The sequence below is a fragment of the Ursus americanus genome, chromosome 3 (assembly GCF_024610735.1).
Source record: "Ursus americanus isolate L20-20 chromosome 3, mUrsAme1.1.p, whole genome shotgun sequence".
NCBI classification, from domain to species: domain Eukaryota; kingdom Metazoa; phylum Chordata; class Mammalia; order Carnivora; family Ursidae; genus Ursus; species Ursus americanus.
In genome coordinates, this window is record NC_142129.1 from 15,950,221 (window position 1) to 15,967,070 (window position 16,850).

A 16,850-nucleotide genomic window follows, 5' to 3' on the forward strand; every position below is an offset into this window, starting at 1 on the left:
AGTGAGCAACACTATCGTAGACTTACAATGCTGCTGAGGGGGTAGGTACCATGTTAAGTGTTCTAATAACTGCTAATGAGGACAGGAGGAAACGTTTGAAGGTGATGGATGTGTTTATGGCATAGATTATGCTGATGGTTTCATACGTATATGCTTATCTCCAGACTCATCAAGTTGTACACATTACATATGTACAGCTTTTTGTATGTCAGTCCTACCTCAATAAAGTGGTTTAAAAAAAAAAAAAAAAGAAAGGGAACAAGGGCTGAGGGCTCAGAAGCAGTGCACTGCAGTCCCCAGGGGTTGAGTCATTCAGTTCTCACTCAGGTCGGTAGAGCCATTCTGCTATGGCCACATTTCCCTGGTTTTTGGTATATTCAGTGTCCTGGTAGTTACAGCTGAGGTGGTGCTCTGATCATCTGATCCCTGCTGCTCTCTCTTCAGAAGTGCTTTCACTATGAAGGTACTAGGATGGTGCAGAGGGAGGAGTTGAACTGCAGAAAGGATGCCCCAGTGGTAATCTGGGTGCCAGATATACTCTGCTTGCTTGTCAGATAACAACTAGAGCCCCACCTAATGATCGGGAGCAATTACTCCTGCCAAGATGATGTGACTCCTTCCTGTGTCTGTCACTGTCTTGACACGAAGATCCCAAAGTAACCGGCTGTGTGGTCGTTTAAGGGTTAAGATGTTCCCCACCTGGGATTCAGACCCTCAGAGCCCAGAGTTCTGGGGATGGGAAACACGAATTCCCTGAGCGGGCCAATGGGAATGATGATAGGCAGTGCTGCTCTACTCCTACTCCTTGGGTTCTGCATCCCCGTATTTTACCCTAGAAGCAACAGCCCTGTGAAATGATCATGGGTTTAGTGAGCATGCTGAGCTTGGAGGATAGTGCTCATAGGGTATCCTCTGAAAGCTAGAGTCTATTAACACCTCCCAAAGCCATTCCCACTCTCTGTTAGGCTGCGGCTCCTGGGTGGTGTGGGATGTGATAGGGCGAGTATATTTCATGGGTGTATGCTCACTTCTGCACCTCCATTGTTGTAAAATAGTTTCTCCAGTCTGACACAGTGTTATACAGGACCCAGTGTTGGTGGGTCACATACTCGGTAAGCCTTTGCATAATGGTGCCAACCAAAACCCAGCAGCAGGGAAAGGTGAGCCCATAGCCAGAATGTGTGTTGATTCCAGTCGAGATAAGTTGCTGTCCCTTCCACAGTGGAAAGGATTCAGTGCGATCAACTTACCATCAAGTAGCTGGTTATTCCCTTTGAGGGATGGTGTCATGCTGGGTGCCCAGCCTTGGTATCTTTTGCTGGCAGGTTAGACATTCAGCAGGGGCAGTAGCCAGCTCAGTTTTGGTGAGTGAAATCCCTTGCTGTTGAACCCAAACAACATTCACCGCTCCTATCATGGTGACTCGACAGGAGTGTGGATGGTTCGTGACAGTGTGAAGTCCGCATGACTATATCTAAGTTTTCAGTTCTTATAAAGTGAGTGCTCCCTGGTGGACGTTGATATGCAATACAATGATCTTCACTCCCTGTACTTACTCTCATATGTTCATTCACATGCCTCTTCCCCACACGTCCCTGTTTCCTTCCAAGCCTTTGATCAACTAGCCAAGTCATTCACCATTGCCTGTAAGTCATTGTATATTCATACGTCAGGCTACCTATCTTTTCACACAAAGTGGATGACCAGCTGCCCTACCTGAAGTTATGTTCATGGGGAAGATTCCTTCTTACTATATTTCTCTGGGCCATTCCTGAGTAGGCTTTAGTGAAGTAGTAGTCCACCTTTGACCTGGACTCATATGCCAAGTGGACCCAGCTATAAACCAATCTCAGCTTTTTCCTCCTCCATCAGATGGTCAGTAGGGACCCCCATATTTCCACAGGTGTGAGTCAAAGGAGAGGCCTGGTACTATAAGTAAGAGTGGATGGTATGGGGAGTCTGAATTACCTACTCAGACACTTACTTGTAGTCTTTGGAACTGCTCCTGCCAAATCCCAGATGGTCCCAGTTAAATATAATGATGAATTGCAGCTGGACCCACCCAACCTTCTGGCTTAGTGATCTGACAGAATGATCTGACAGGTCATGACCTCCTGGTGATTTGTCCTCAGGTATTCTTTCAGCAGCACAGAGTAGCATAGAAGTGGTCTTTTGAAAGATCTGTGGTTCTCTCTTGCAGATGGCACAACCTTGTTTCAGAATCCAGTCTATGTTGTTATTCTCCCATTGGTGATTGCCATAAACCCCACAGGGCATCTTTTCTCCTCCCCAATATCTCTAGTAGCATGGAGTCATCTTAGTTGTATGACCCAAGTGATAGGGATACTTTATTTGCAGACTGGCCCTGGGTACAGAGCTGTTTTCTGCTCTGCGCTCTAGTCTAAGATGGAAGCATTTAATGTCATCTAATAAATGGGTCAGGACAGTATTCCTCAGCGTAGAGTATGCTGCCTCCAGAACCCAAAGAGGCCTACACAGTGCCGTGCTTCATTGCTAGTAGTCAAATTGTGAAATCTAATCCTCTTTCCTTTAGATTGGACAGGATGTTCTTGTATGCCCTCGACCACTACACCCTAGAAGCTTCCCTGATGTGTGGGACCTCTGTTTTTTAGTAGTGCTTATCTCCCCACCTTCTGTCTCATTATGACCTCCAACTTACTTGCCATTTCTTGCCATCCATTTAGACGCGATGGCATTGATAGAGTAAACCAAGTGGTGTTCTGCAGAATGTTCATATGGTTCAGGTCCCTTTGCACTACATTTGGATAGGATTCAGAGAAGTTAAAAGCCCTGTTAATTCTACCAAGTGAATGTAAACAGTTTTTGATTCTCTTTTCAGAAAGGGATGGAAAATAAATCATTTGCCAAATCAATGGCCCTATGTCATACACTCAAGTTCAGAGGATCTCTGCATTTAGATACAGTGGGTTGAGTTTGTGGTAATCCAGCATTATTCTCCTGTATCATGTCTGGTTTTGTAGGAGCTCAGCTTGTGAATTAAATGGGGATATTTTGGGGACCACTACCACGGCTTCTTGTAGTCCTTAAGGATGGCATGTAAAGGGGTAATAATTTAAAAAAAACATAAACACAATACCATTGTCATAACTTAAAAGTTAATCATTTAATATCATCTAGTACCCATTACTTCTGAGAATGTGACATTGGTTTTGATTTAGATATGACTGGGGGGGTGGTTTATGGTTTCACTTGGGCTTCCTCCCTATGCCAGCTCTTGTACAACAGGCCAAGAAACCAATAATTGGAGTTCTGCCAAATATACCAGATATGTTCACTCCAATTACACAATTAGGAATCAGGGAAATTAATCCTGGTGGATTTGTGGAGCCAGTAGACTCTCTGTGACCCAGTCTTGGCCCAGGACTTTATTTTTTTAATTAATTTTTTAACATCCCTACTCTAACAGGGCACCAAAATATTGCTTCATACCCAGGTCCTAGAATATGCATATCAACTTGGACTCCTGTCCAGTAGTCTTTAGAATATTTGGACATTTCTGCCTCCCTAGTGTACAGCTACCCAAGTAAATGTCTGTAGATCCTTTTAGTTAGAGGCTGGGGAAATGTTGCTATAGACCTTTGCTAAGATCTTGCAGGAGTTTTCTCCTGTGGACTTGCTCTCTCTAATCAGTGAGTTTTATCTTTGGAAACTGGCGTAAGTCTAGAAATGAGGCAAAAGATTATGACTCTGTGGGAGCATTTGTCCTCATATCTCTTGATCCTCCATTCTTGATTTCTTATCATTGTATGGATTGAGCAATACCCATTTTATCTGATAATCCATCTTGACTCTAGGGAGGTCATGCTGTATTACCCATTTGATAGGCCTCTGTGGGTCAAGCCCCCTCGGCTGCAACTTCAGTCTTGCAGTAATTGTACCCACCTTGCTTCAGTGGTTAAGTGCTGCTGTATGGTCCCTATTATTTTGGGATTCTGTAATCCCAGTTGCTGTCAGAATGCTCATTCCATAAGGCATTTCCTACCATCAGACCTAACCTACAGAGGAGGGCTTCTCAACAGTGATGGTGTCCTTCTTACCAGGTTTTCACTGCTTTTGTAAGGGGAATATTCTTTGCATCCTCTTGCAGAACAGAGTCAACTAATGGATTTTCCAGCTGTACCTAATACAGCAACTCTATCATGCCTATTTCTGTGAGATTTTGATCACTTCTTCTATCACAGCAATTCTACAATTTCTACTCTGCTTAACATTAACCTTCTTTATTCAAGTTTCCAGAGTGCCATGGAGTGGTAGCATCATCTTCTGGGGTTCCTGATAATGTGCTAAATGCACTATTATAGAGGAGTGCTCCCACACTGAGAGACTCCTTTATCCAACTTGAAGTCCTGCCCCCTTTCATTCTGAACCTTCAGGATGCGGTCCCATATATCCTTTCCCATCTGAGCTGGTGCATACGGGTTACGTCCTGCAGCCGGGTCTTTTGGGATGCAGTCTGTTCTTTCTTAGTGCCTATATACCACCCTGGCTGCGCACATTGATATGAAAGGTTGTTAGGCCATTTGAAATACTACCAAGAAGAGTAATGTAACATTAGATGGTGTTTGAAAACTTGAACAACAACAAAAAAAACCAGTCCTCATTCAGTTGAGTAGAAATGCCAGAATTGCTGTGATAGAGGAAGAGACAATCAGAATCTCATAGAAATAGTGGCTCTATTAGATAGACCTGAAAACTCCATCAGCTGACTATTAAACCCTTAAAATGAAGTCAAAACTATTTCTAGACAGCAGAAACCTTTCTCTAAAGTCACGCATTATATGGTGATATTCCTTTGACATAAATCATGAAACCAGGAGGGGCGCAATCTGAGCAATTTTGGCAAATTTTGTAAGTCTCCTTCTCAGCTGTCTGGGGACTGTTAGAGCAAAATAGCCTAACTTTGCACAAAAAGAAAGCGTAGTTAGTTCTGCCAGCAAAAGAGCATTTTCCTCAATTAGTTAAGTGTAAAAGTACCGGCCAATTATCTTCTGGAATGTCATACTGTCAGCAGGATTATGGATTAAATGGCTTCTCTGAAAAGCTGTAGTGATTTGTGTTTGGTAACTGTAGGAACATCAATCCTGTCTTTGGGAAAAGTTGCTTTTAAACAGAATAACCTTCTTGGTGAATATCAGTGTTATAATTTTATCGGTAAGTATCAATCATGGGACAATCAGATGAAGTTAATTTTCATGGATGATCATTATCATAATTGTAGCTGGTTGTATCATTAGGAAAATACTTTCATAGAAGGAACTTCCCTGGTATTCCAGGACAAAGATACAAACCCAATAGTTAATGTTTTATATGCAGTTTGGGCCGTATTGAGTATAACACTAGGTATCTGTATAAAACATTTTAGTCCTAGAATCTGGATAGTCATAAAAATATGAAGTATAAATATCACAGTCAAAAACAGTTAACATGTACATTAAAAATGTAAATCAGTAGCCATTGTTATAAGTTTAATCCTAATTATTCCTTAATTGCAAGGTCCTGGGTTATAAGCTGTCTGCTTCCATGAAGTCATCTGTCTCTGAAATGACTAAGTTCTGGAAATCACGTCTTAGAGTCTCCATACAGTCTGACAAGTTCATGGTAGCAGTGTTAACTTTACTAAGATGACTGTGCCCCCAAATTTTGCTCCCTCAATTTATGATCTGTAGTTTATAGTGGGGCCTTCAGATAAATTAATGGAAAAAGCAAAAGCAATGAGGATAATAAGACTGACTAGGTCTGATTAATGCATCATAATTACTGGCAACATTAGAATGGAAGGATGCAGAATGTTTTATTGAAAAATAATAAAGTGTCAATCTGTGTGTGTAAGTCAGCAATTATCCTGGAGCAAGAGCATATTATGGACAATAAAGGCATTGATAAATTTTCAGAGCCTTTAATTAATGCTGTAAAGTGTATTATAATTAAACCCAAGAGGCAAGAATTTAAGATTTTTCGAAGATAATTCTAATAAAGTCAGTGTAGAGTCATAATTTGCAACACTGTCAAAAGTTATAAAAACATTGCTTCCTACAATTCCGTTTATAAAGACATTCATTATAATTCATTTTAGGTGACCACATAGACTTACATTTTGAAAATCGTGAGTATTCATACAAATTTTAGCTTAAGACTAGTAAAATCAGTATAGGAAATTTATGAAGTAGAGGTAAAGTAGATTTTCCATGAGTAAATAAACTCTAATGTTGCATAAAATAGAATATTAATGTTGCCATTTTTTTCTGTATTTTTTTTGTTTTCTTATTGAAGTACAGTTGACAAAATGTTATATTAATTTCAGGCATACGACATAGTGGTTTGACAAGTCTATATGCTCTGCTATGACCACAAGTATAGCTTTCATCTGTTACCATACAACACTATGACAAATCATTGACTATGTTCCCTATGCTCTACCTTCTATTCCTGTGGCTTATTCCCTAACTGGAAGCCTGTGCCTCCCACTCCCCTTTACCTATTTTGCCCATCCACCCACACCCCTGTCCTTTGGCAACCACCAGTTCTCTGTATTTATGGGTCTGTTCCTGTTTTTTGTTTGTTCATTTGTTTTGTTTTTTAGATTCCCCAGAAAGTGAAATGATATGGGTATTTGTCATTCTCTGACTTATTTCACTTGGCATAATACCCTCTAGGTCCATCCATGTTATCTCAGTGGCAACTTTTTTTTTTATGGCTGAGTAATATTCCATATTTTTTTACGGTTGAGTTCCTTTTTCTGACTGAGTAGGGGTGTCTGTGTGTGTGTGTGTGTGCGTCTTCATCCATCAGTGGACACTTAGGTTGCTTCCGTATCTTCGCTATTATAAAGCTGCAGTAGCCATAAGGGTGCATATATCAATGCTACTATATTTTCACTGTGAGAAGACCAAGGAAAAAGGCATATTATAAAAATAGCTTAATATCTACTGATTCACATTATCAGGCAAGACTGGAAGACTGGACTGAATAGTTTGTTGAGCGGAAAAAGTCAACAACTCGCATGTTGGTGGTGGTTTATGGTGGTTTTGTTAATTAAAGAGTAAAGGTTGTACCCGGATAGGGCAGAACTAGTCCGTGAGTCTACAGGTAGTTGCTCAAAACAAGTGTCATTTTTTCTTAGTCGGGAAAAGGTTTTCGATTGGTTAGATTAGATCGGTGTGGGTTTGTGCCTGGGTCACCCAAAGGTCAAACAAACACCATTTTTTATTGGCTAAAAAGATGTTTTCAATTAGGTTGGTGTGGGTCTACTCTGGGGTCAAAGGTCTTAGTTATTCATCAGCTTCAGCTGGTGGTGCTCAAGTGTCACGGTGGTTCGTGAGCCTGAGCTGGTTGAAAGCATTTGCATGGAGACAGCACAACCAGTTTGAGATCGTTAGTGAGGTTCCGCTCTGATTGGAAACATTCCTTTTTCATTGTATTAAATCGCTGCGGTATTTGTGTTCCATTGGATAAGCTTACAAGAGTGGTATAACAGTTTTAAAATTTCATTTTTATTTTTCTAGAAGTAATGAACTTGCATCTGATGAACATTATAGATATTAAATATAAAATATGTAAAAGTATATATATTTTTCAAAAATTATAGGAAGTACTTGAGAAAAAATGCTTCAAGTTCTCTGGAGATAAATATTGACTTAGTCTTATAATTCCCTTGGGTTTGCCTTTTGCAATACTTTGTGAATCTTGGACATGGGAGTGGGTATGCGGAGGTTTATTTTGTTTTTGTTGTTTAAAGTTTTGGAGGCAAAAGCAGTATCAACAATTCTGTTGGATAAAATGAAGTCAAACAGAGAATCAGGCGTGGTCAGGAGATTCCCTTCTCCAAACCTCAGTTAAATACATAAACAGTAAAATCATTTGTTTAAGTAAAGCCCCCTTTTTTTTTTTCTGGTTTAAGCCAAGGCTATAGAACTGAGGGCCATTTGACGTATGCCCTAGATTGCAGAAGAAAAAGATACAGCAAAGCTTTAGCTACTCAGAATAAATGTTGTTTAAATTTTATTCCAAGGACTCAATTTCATTAAAAAACTCAACCAAAAAAAAAAAAATGACCTTATCTCTCAGGGTTCATGGCATTTATAATTCTGAAGTCAGATCCAAAGCATCTGACCTCACATTCCTATTTTACTCTTTGATAGTGATGAACAAAATAGTCCTTAAAAATCATAGTCAGCTGAAATTCAGTAAGGGCATCTGTCAGTACCATAATATTAGATTTGGGCCAGCATTTAAAAATGAGTAATTGGGAATCTGGCTCTTTTTGCTGTGCTGAGATCCCGGCCAAAATCTCCCCATTGCAGGTGGTCTGGGGGAACTGAGTTCATGAAGGCTTTGATGTGGTTCTATTTATGTCTCTATGTTAGACAATAACCCTGAAGCCATGGCTGCTGTGACTCTGCCAGTCTAGCATCCAAAACAAAGCACAGACCTCGTTTCCAGGGGACACCACAATTCTGTATGAGCACAGTGCCCAGAGCCCTAGTTGTGGATGGCCTTGTTGTTTGTTTCTGCTATCAGTCTGGCCATCGGGACGACGGTGGACTATGTCTGTTTCTCCCTGAAGCCAGAAGGCCAGTATTCAGTAGAGGCTCATTACACACACTCTGCACCGTCAGATAGACTATCGCTAGTCCTAGACTTCGTTGGCAAGGTGGTGGGACAGGTTCCTGTTGATAGATCCTAGCAATGAAAGTATTCCTTCATTTATAGTTACGGAGTTATAAAGATCTCTCCAGTATATTGCTTCATTTTATACTTAAAACTATTTTATGGCATAGGAGAAGTTTGTATTTTTATTCTCATTTTCAGGTGAAGGGAGAAATTGAAAGGGTTAAATGATTTGCCTCCGTTCACCAGGCCAATAATTAGAAGATCCAAGAACTATTCCCAGCTGTGTCATCTCTCCATCAGCTTCTGTTTGATCTTCAATCCCCTGCTGTATGAATTGATAGAATAGTGGCTGTGTGATAGCATTTAAGACTCTGTTCACCAGTACGTCTGACCCAGCAGCATTCAGACTTCTAGTTGTGGCTACTGCTGTGACGTCACCAATTCTACCATACTGATCGTCAGCCATGCAGCATGTCAAGGTCACAGACTTAAAAAATGCAAATTAGAATCCTACTATGCTTGCCCTGTCTATAGGGGTTAGAGGAAGGTGCAGTAAGGGACATATTTTCAGCTGGTTTGGAATGGGTTTTTAAGGTCTGGAGAGCATAAAATTTATAACTGGATCACGATGTGGTAGCAGTGACTTTCTTGTTCAATTAGAAAATATACTATGACTGTGATTTTCAAAAAACTATGCTGAATTGTAGAGATCCATTAAGAAATACTATAGGGTGCCTGGGTGGCTCAGTTGGTTAAGCATCCGACTCTTGATATCAGCTCAGGTCTTGATCTCAGGGTTGTGAGTTCAAGCGATGCATTGGGCTCCACACTAGGCATGGAGCCTACTTTAAAAAAAAAAAAGAAATATTACAAGGACTTCTTTCCAAGAGCTCATAATTCCATTGGAGAGATAATTCATGTGCACAAAAACTAACCAGTAACTTAGGGCAGCTGTTCATTAATGCTAAGGTGAAGACCAGGTAAGCAAGCTTGTAATCTAGTAGGAGCATCACGGTGAATTGAGGTGATCGTAGAAGACTTGGATTTTCATAGTGAAAGTAAAAGTCAGATGCTGTATGTGAAATAGTGGTAGGCATTCTAGATGATCCTTTCGGGATAACAGAGAAAAAAAATGGGCAAAAACATGGAAATGGATAAAGCATGTTGGAAATATAATTAAATCCATCCCACTAAACATAAGCATTTATAAAAGTGAGGGGTGAGAGACTGATGTGCAAAAGTTGATGGCTCTAAATGCCAGTATGAATAGTTGATTCTGTCATCTTGAGGAAAGTAGCTATTTGGGTATTTTGAGATAGACACCGATATGTAAGAAGTAGCATTTTCCCTGGTAGCTGTGCCCAGGATGGAATGAAGAACACAAGGGAAACAGACTATCCAGGGAGAAAAAGTCGGCAAATGGAGCAGATGTCCCGATGTGAAGAGACCCGTCAGTGGAGCCTGCTGGCTGCTGGCTGGGAGGAGCAGGCTGGGAGGACCTGGTCGCGCCACCAGCGCTGGCCTCGGGGGGTCCCTGTGCAGACACTGCACCCGCTTCAGTATCCTTGCTCTTGGCTACAGCTTTCTTCCTCACACAGTCACAAATTGTTGCTATGGCTCTAGGAGAAGTTTTATTCATCTCTCTTCTGCCCAGTCCATCAAGAGTGGCCCGAGAGATGATGGCGAACTTGGCAAACACCTCCCATGTGAATTCATTCCTTTGTACTTAGTGCCATCCTATACCACATTGACTCATATTGAATCGAATTATATCACATTGAATTGAAAGGACCTGCCTACCTAACCCTTTGGCCCCCTGACTTTGTGTCCTCTCTGTGAGCCGTTTCTGTCAGGCAGTTCTCTCTCTCAGGGCTGGGATGTATGGGTTGTTGCTGGCACACAGCAGCAAACACCACACCTATCCTAGTAATTCAGCCCATGTGCGTTTTACACACTGCGTCCTTTCTGTGGAAAATGATAGTATCGTTGACAGAAGGAGCCATTGTCTGGGGAGAGGTGAGCGTATTAGGGTCTCCAAGACCACCTATTTTGAAGATTTGCTAGGATTACTCCTGGGGCTCAGTAAGTATTACAGCTGTGATTTATTACAGTGAAAGGCTGCAAAGCAAAATCAGCAAAGAGACAGGCACATGGGGCAAAGTCTGGAGGAAACCAGGTGCAAGCTTCAGAAAGTCCTCTTCTAACAGAGCCACAGAGGATGTGCTTAATTCCTCTGATACGAGTTGTGACAGCACGTGTGAACTATAGTCTACCAGTCTCATTAGAGGCTCAGTGCCCAGAGTTTTTACTGGGGGCTGGTTACGTAAGCACCTTCTGCATGGCACACACCCAAATCCCAGACTCGCAAAAGGAAAGCAGGTGTGCAGCATAAACCACATTGTTTGTACCAACATTTTAGGTGCAAATGAGCTGCTCTTAACTGTTTGAGGGAATTGGGGAACCCTCTTGAAATGCAAGTTTCTAGATGCCAGCCAAGGGCCAACCTTGTAAGCAGGCCTTGTAAGGAGAGCAGTCTGCTACTGCGTTAACTGCTCTGGACTTGGAATGATTTGTAAGCACTTCGGCTGCTGAGAAAGGGGTATTGATGGAGAAATGTTAAAATCCGGGAGAGTTTGATGTTAAGTCATGTTTCTGGAAGTGAGATTTGAGTTTGGGACAAAGGAAAAGGATTCAAGGAGGAGGAATCACAGAGCCCAGAGGGCTGAAAGCGGTCTTGGTCTTCTGTCATGAGCAGAAGACGAGAGAAGCGGATGGAGAACATGAATGTGTTTTAGGAACCCAAGAGAAGGGAGAGGCTCAAATTGGAGAAAGTACTCCATGGTACAATGCTGCAGATTGGTAGGAATTCTGGGGCCTGCAAAAAAGTGCCATCGGGAATTCTTAGAATAATGTGTAAATTGATTTTTTTCTTAAAATGATCTGTACACATTAAAGCAAGACTTTTCAGCCAGCACCTTAATAGCTTCCCCGCCCGTTGCATCTTTCTGATTTCTTTTGATCACTTTACAAAATCCCCTTTTCAGTCTTTTTTTGTCATTGTCTTGCATTAGTTTATTTGGGTTTAGATGTCACAGACAGATAGAAATGGATGAGCTTTGGGAAGGCTAAACAAAATTCTTTGAGCATTACTGCCTGCTTCTCTCTGGTAATTATTTAAGGGACAAGCAGCCACCAAAAAGCATCTCTTCCGTTCTTGATGGAAAAGTAATTCTGTTTGTTCATTTAAGAGGATTGTGTTTGCTATTCCATTAATCTCATTGCTTCTTGCTAGTGAAGAATAAAAATTGAAAGCTGCTTGTTTTGAGTCCCAAGGGGGTGGTGAAAGTGTGTGAATTTCCGACGACACCCTTGGACGCTTCCCAGACCTTGACTTCCAGGTCCTAACTCTGATACTTAATTTCTCTCTTTGTGGGCTCTCAGATGTTGAGGTTGGGCAGCCCCTCTGAGATGGATGCCCATCATTACAAAGAACCACATGACCCAATAGTGGCTTTTCTTTTGCTTATAATAAAAACCTGTCTGAACCACATTTATTTGGGGAAAAGAAACAACTCCTTTTGTGGCTGACTTTGAGGAGTCAGTGGCACAGAAAATACTGGGGCCTCCTCTCACACTCCAGCTGATTCAGGAGGGCGAAGTTCTTGGATGGCAGAGGGTGGAGGACATAAGTGCTGAATGTAGCCTTTGCAGTCCCTTGAGACACCTTGAGTGATAGGGCCACTTTTGGCTTTACTTCATTGGACTTCAGAGGGCAAATGCGTGCTGTGATTGAAGTGGTTTTAAATTCTCTATCTCTTGTCCTAATATCCCAGGGCTTCCAGCAAAAATTCTCCTTCCACAGTAAAGAGATTGTGGCTATCAGCTGTTCCTGGTGCAAGCAGGCGGTAAGTTTGGGGACAAAATGAAACAAAACGGGCTTATGTTTTATCTCAGTAGACTTACATCGTTACTTGAGTTGCTGTCTGTAAGTGGAAGGTTATTCTAATTTATTATTTCTCTCACATAGGATCCTTGAAGGAAGAAAGATTAAAACTATAGAACTATAGCTTATATGACCTGGGAGAAATGATAGAGATCAATTAACCCTTTCCTTTATATACACTGAAGCCTAGGATCAGAGACTGGGAAAACCTCCCCTGGTTCTAACCCTGGGTCTAGAAGCAAGGACTTCTCACCCCTAGACTGTATTTCTCCCACTACACTAGATTGTTGATTACTCCTCTATGGTTGGAAGTTGCAACATTAGATAATCCCTCTAACACCAGAATCCGGCCATGTTGGTTCTTCTGTTTTTGATGTGGGCGACTTTCTTATGGGGTCGTGTTGGGTTAAGGAGTAGTCTCGTACCCTTCTTTAGGCTTGGCTTTTGTTACAGCTGTGTGTATGCTCATTGAAATGTAGCTCTTCTTTACATTTGAGCATATATATTCATTAGGATCCAATGGTAGTTTCCCTGTTTTCCCCTTTTATCTATACTTTGTCCATTTTTAACAACTCTGTTTCAACCAGATGGTTCATTTTCTTGTTTTCTTATGAAACTCTTCCTTTTTTAACCAGACCATCTTAACTCATGGGTTGGCAGACTATGGCCCATAGACCAAGTCTGACTGCTGCCTATTCTTATAAATAACATTTTATTGGAACACAGCCATGCCCATACATTTATATATTGTCTATGGCTTCTTTCATGTCACAACAGCAGAGTTGAGTAGTTGCAACATGGACAGTACGGCCCCCTTAAAGCTCATCTATTTACTATGTGGGCCTTTTATAGAAAAAGTTTGTGGACCCCTGCTCTAATCTCTCATTTCATCTACTTTGTTGAATGACTGTATAATTGGGACATAGAGTCCACTCATTGCACAGACAACCTGAAAAGAAAGGGCTGCAGTGTTCCAGGTAAGTTAAGGGTTTATATGAAAACTTCATCCCTCTACACACACCACATTTGACTAGCCAAAAAAGCCCACAGGGCAAGAACAGATGCATTTAGTTGAAACACATAAAATTGACATCTTTGTGGGTCAAAAACTTTTGAATTTTGAGAATTTTATAAAGTTTGACCTAATCTCTCTAGCATAACTTCCCTAGGTCCCCAAGTATCAGGAGAGCCTACTGTTGCTAGGTAGGGATGCATTGGTCTGGAAATCTCAGTGCTCACTGTATCCCTATCATCAACATTTTCTAGGCATTTTCATTTCCTTTCAGTTAATTTTTACACAAATAATCTTTGTGCTTATGTTCAAGAACATGCTGACAGATGTAAGGTCATCCTAGTCCTTGAATGAAACTGTACTATCAAGACAGTATGTCCACCTGGAGACAAAGAAGCTCATTCAGGTTCCAGGCGTCCCTGACAATATCTGTGCTGCCGGTTTCCCTGACCTGTTGAGGCCCCATGTGTGGGAGAGCATCACTGGTAGTTTGAGCTCCTATAGACAGTGTCTACTCCACCCCTGTAGCTACCAGCCTATGGGTAGATGGTTTATCCAGGGTCCACTAATTTGGGAACTCAGTCCCACTTTACGTGGTACGTATGTTCTCTTGTCATTAATTTATAGTCCAGTTGAATCTGATTGTAGGTGATTTTGCAAGAAGTAAAGATGCAAAACATCTTAAGACAAATTACCTTGGTGATAGATTTTAACCCTACAGGTAATCCCTTCTAGGATATCTGATATCCAACAAGTGCTGTCTATAGGTACTTTCTGCAGCAAGAAAAAAACCAAAAAAAAAAAAAAAAACCCCAAAAAACTGGGTTCAAGAGCTGTTTTTTGGGGGGGGTTAGTCTCTGACTCCCCCTTGTAAAAGTTAGGCACTTCTGGACAAAGCTCTTAGTCTGTCTACATTGGCTATTACTCAACTATAAGTTGAGAGTTGAAATAGGTCATCTCAGAGATCTTGGCCATTTTAGAAAAGCAGTGGGCATACATTTAGGGATTTATTTGAATTGCTAAAAGAAAATCAATTTTTGAAGAAAGTATTCAAATAATATTTTCTAGTATATCCCTGTTTGCAGATGACAAATAACTGGTTGTAGGGGAAATTACTAACTTATTTTGCATTCATACTTAATTGGTAATTTGCTACAGGATCATGTAAGGATAGGTAGAAATGAAAACAAATCCCCTCTGTGACATAATTGGGGTGGCCATATTTGCCAGGTTTCCTGAGACAGTTCTAATTTATGTTTGTTGTTCCAACATAATTATTAGCAGTGCTCCCTTTCATTCTTAAAATTGTTCCCGTTCAGATGACAAAATATGGTTCCATTAAGTATAATACAGTAGAAACGGATGTTAAAGTTCTTAAAAATCACTGATTAAAACTTTAAGGCCCACAACTATTGTATAATGTGGATTTTGTTTATTAGGCAAAAAATCGTTACTGCACATCATTATCACTTTACACACAAAAGATGATGGTCACTCAGTCCATTGGTACAGAGTTAAACCACTAATCCTGCAGTATTGTTATGATCATCAGTCTATATTTACTTCCTTTCAAAAACAGGAAGCCTTTTAGACTTACCAAGTGTAGTTAGGGTCATTGCATTTTTTAGCAACCCCAGACAAACCCAGAAGAGGCAATCTCTTTGCTTTCTCTTGGATTAAGAACTCTCTAGAAAAGACCTCTTGCTTCTTTCCTGGGTTTCCAAAACTAGAAGGACTACCCAAGGTAGATTTACACCTATGATTAGAAAAAAGAGAGGCAGGTGGGAGAACCTTTCTGCTTGCCTTCGTTGCCTCCCCCGCGTTATCCCACAAGTCTGTGACAGGTGCAAGTTAAGTGCAACAAAATTATATCCCGGGTTAGAATTAATAGAACCCTCGAGACCTCGGTATATAAATATCCTATTAGAAGCTTATAAAGTTTTAGCTGGCCTTGACCTACAAGATTGATTTCTTTATCAGTTTGTAAAGTGGCATGAGCTCCCAATCTGGTCCCTCCGTCTGGGGCTGTTTGGGTGGTGATAAGGAGCATGTGTCTTCAGGGTCCGCGAGGCTGGGTGAGTGCCTGCACGGGTGTTCGTATTCCTTCTTGCTTTAGCGGTGCCCTTCACCCGGGATTGTTTATTGGCCTATTTTTCTCCTCAGTTTCACAATAAGGTGACCTGCTTCATGCTGCATCACATTGAGGAACCCTGCTCCCTGGGGGCTCACGCTGCTGTTATTGTCCCGCCCACCTGGATCATTAAGGTGAAGAAACCTCAGGTAACTTCTGGGACCCTGGTGCTGCTGGCCCAGTGCAGAGAAAAAGGAACTGCTGCTTCTTGCTTTTCTTGCCCTGACTCTTTGTTGATGGTTCCGAAAATCTCTGCTCACTCCTCCCCACAGCCCCATGCTTAGTTTCCCTAGTTCATCCCATTAGCCCACCACTTTACTGCAGTTGGGCTCTCTCATGCAACCAGCCTCCCTTTCCTGAAGAAATCCAAGTTCCACAGCAGGAATGGTTCCTTCCCATTCATGTGCTAATGATGTTCTCTCTGGGTGTTCTCCTGAGTTCATTAAATACCAGTGGTGGGTGCAGCTAATTCTTACACAACTCTCTTCTCTTCCAGCCTGGGCATCCCCAGGGAGTGAATGTGAGGGCAAACTGTGCAGGCTTCATTGTTTGGTTGAGATTACCACCACTTCCAACCTGAACGGCAGACTGTGGGTCATGACCTTCCTAAATACACAAGGCCTGCTCAGAGAGCAACACTCTTTTCTTAAGGCAAAGTAGAATTTATCCTCTTAATACCTAATCTCATTCTGTATTCAATTCTTGTTGTACATTCTGTCCTAGAGCGTCTCTGCGATGTTCCGGGAAACCTTAGCGGTTTCTCAACAAGGTCGTAATCTTCCATAGCGAAATTTCTACCTTCATACAGTACATCTTAGACCATGAGCTCCAAGTTACGGGATGGCAGACTCCGGGGGAAAGATGATACCTCTCCTAGGGATGCAGCCACCTTAGGGTGTCCTGTTGAATGTAATATCTGTAAAAGAGAAGGCAGTCCCACGTTATACGGTCTTCAAAATCATCATGCAGTTTATTCTCATTGACTCGGTTTTATTTCAAAAACTGGTGGATCAAGGACACTGTTTTGCTTTGTGTGTTTTACATAAAGTTCAGCTTCTGTGGGCGAGCAACATTTAGTAAAAATATTTCCTAGTTAGAGTCCACGAAAGCCC

General features: G+C 41.5%; 1 protein-coding gene across 2 annotated transcripts in view; it reads left to right on the forward strand.

The window, feature by feature from the left end:
- DGKI (diacylglycerol kinase iota) overlaps window positions 1-16,850 on the forward strand; it is a 422,277-nt gene that overhangs the window by 190,892 nt on the left and 214,535 nt on the right. For both annotated transcript variants that reach the window (XM_087860802.1, XM_045792572.2), the window contains exons 7-8: window positions 12,486-12,557; window positions 15,771-15,887. In XM_087860802.1, coding sequence (XP_087716928.1) covers window positions 12,486-12,557; window positions 15,771-15,887 — 189 coding nt within the window. The remainder of the gene's footprint in view (window positions 1-12,485; window positions 12,558-15,770; window positions 15,888-16,850) is intronic.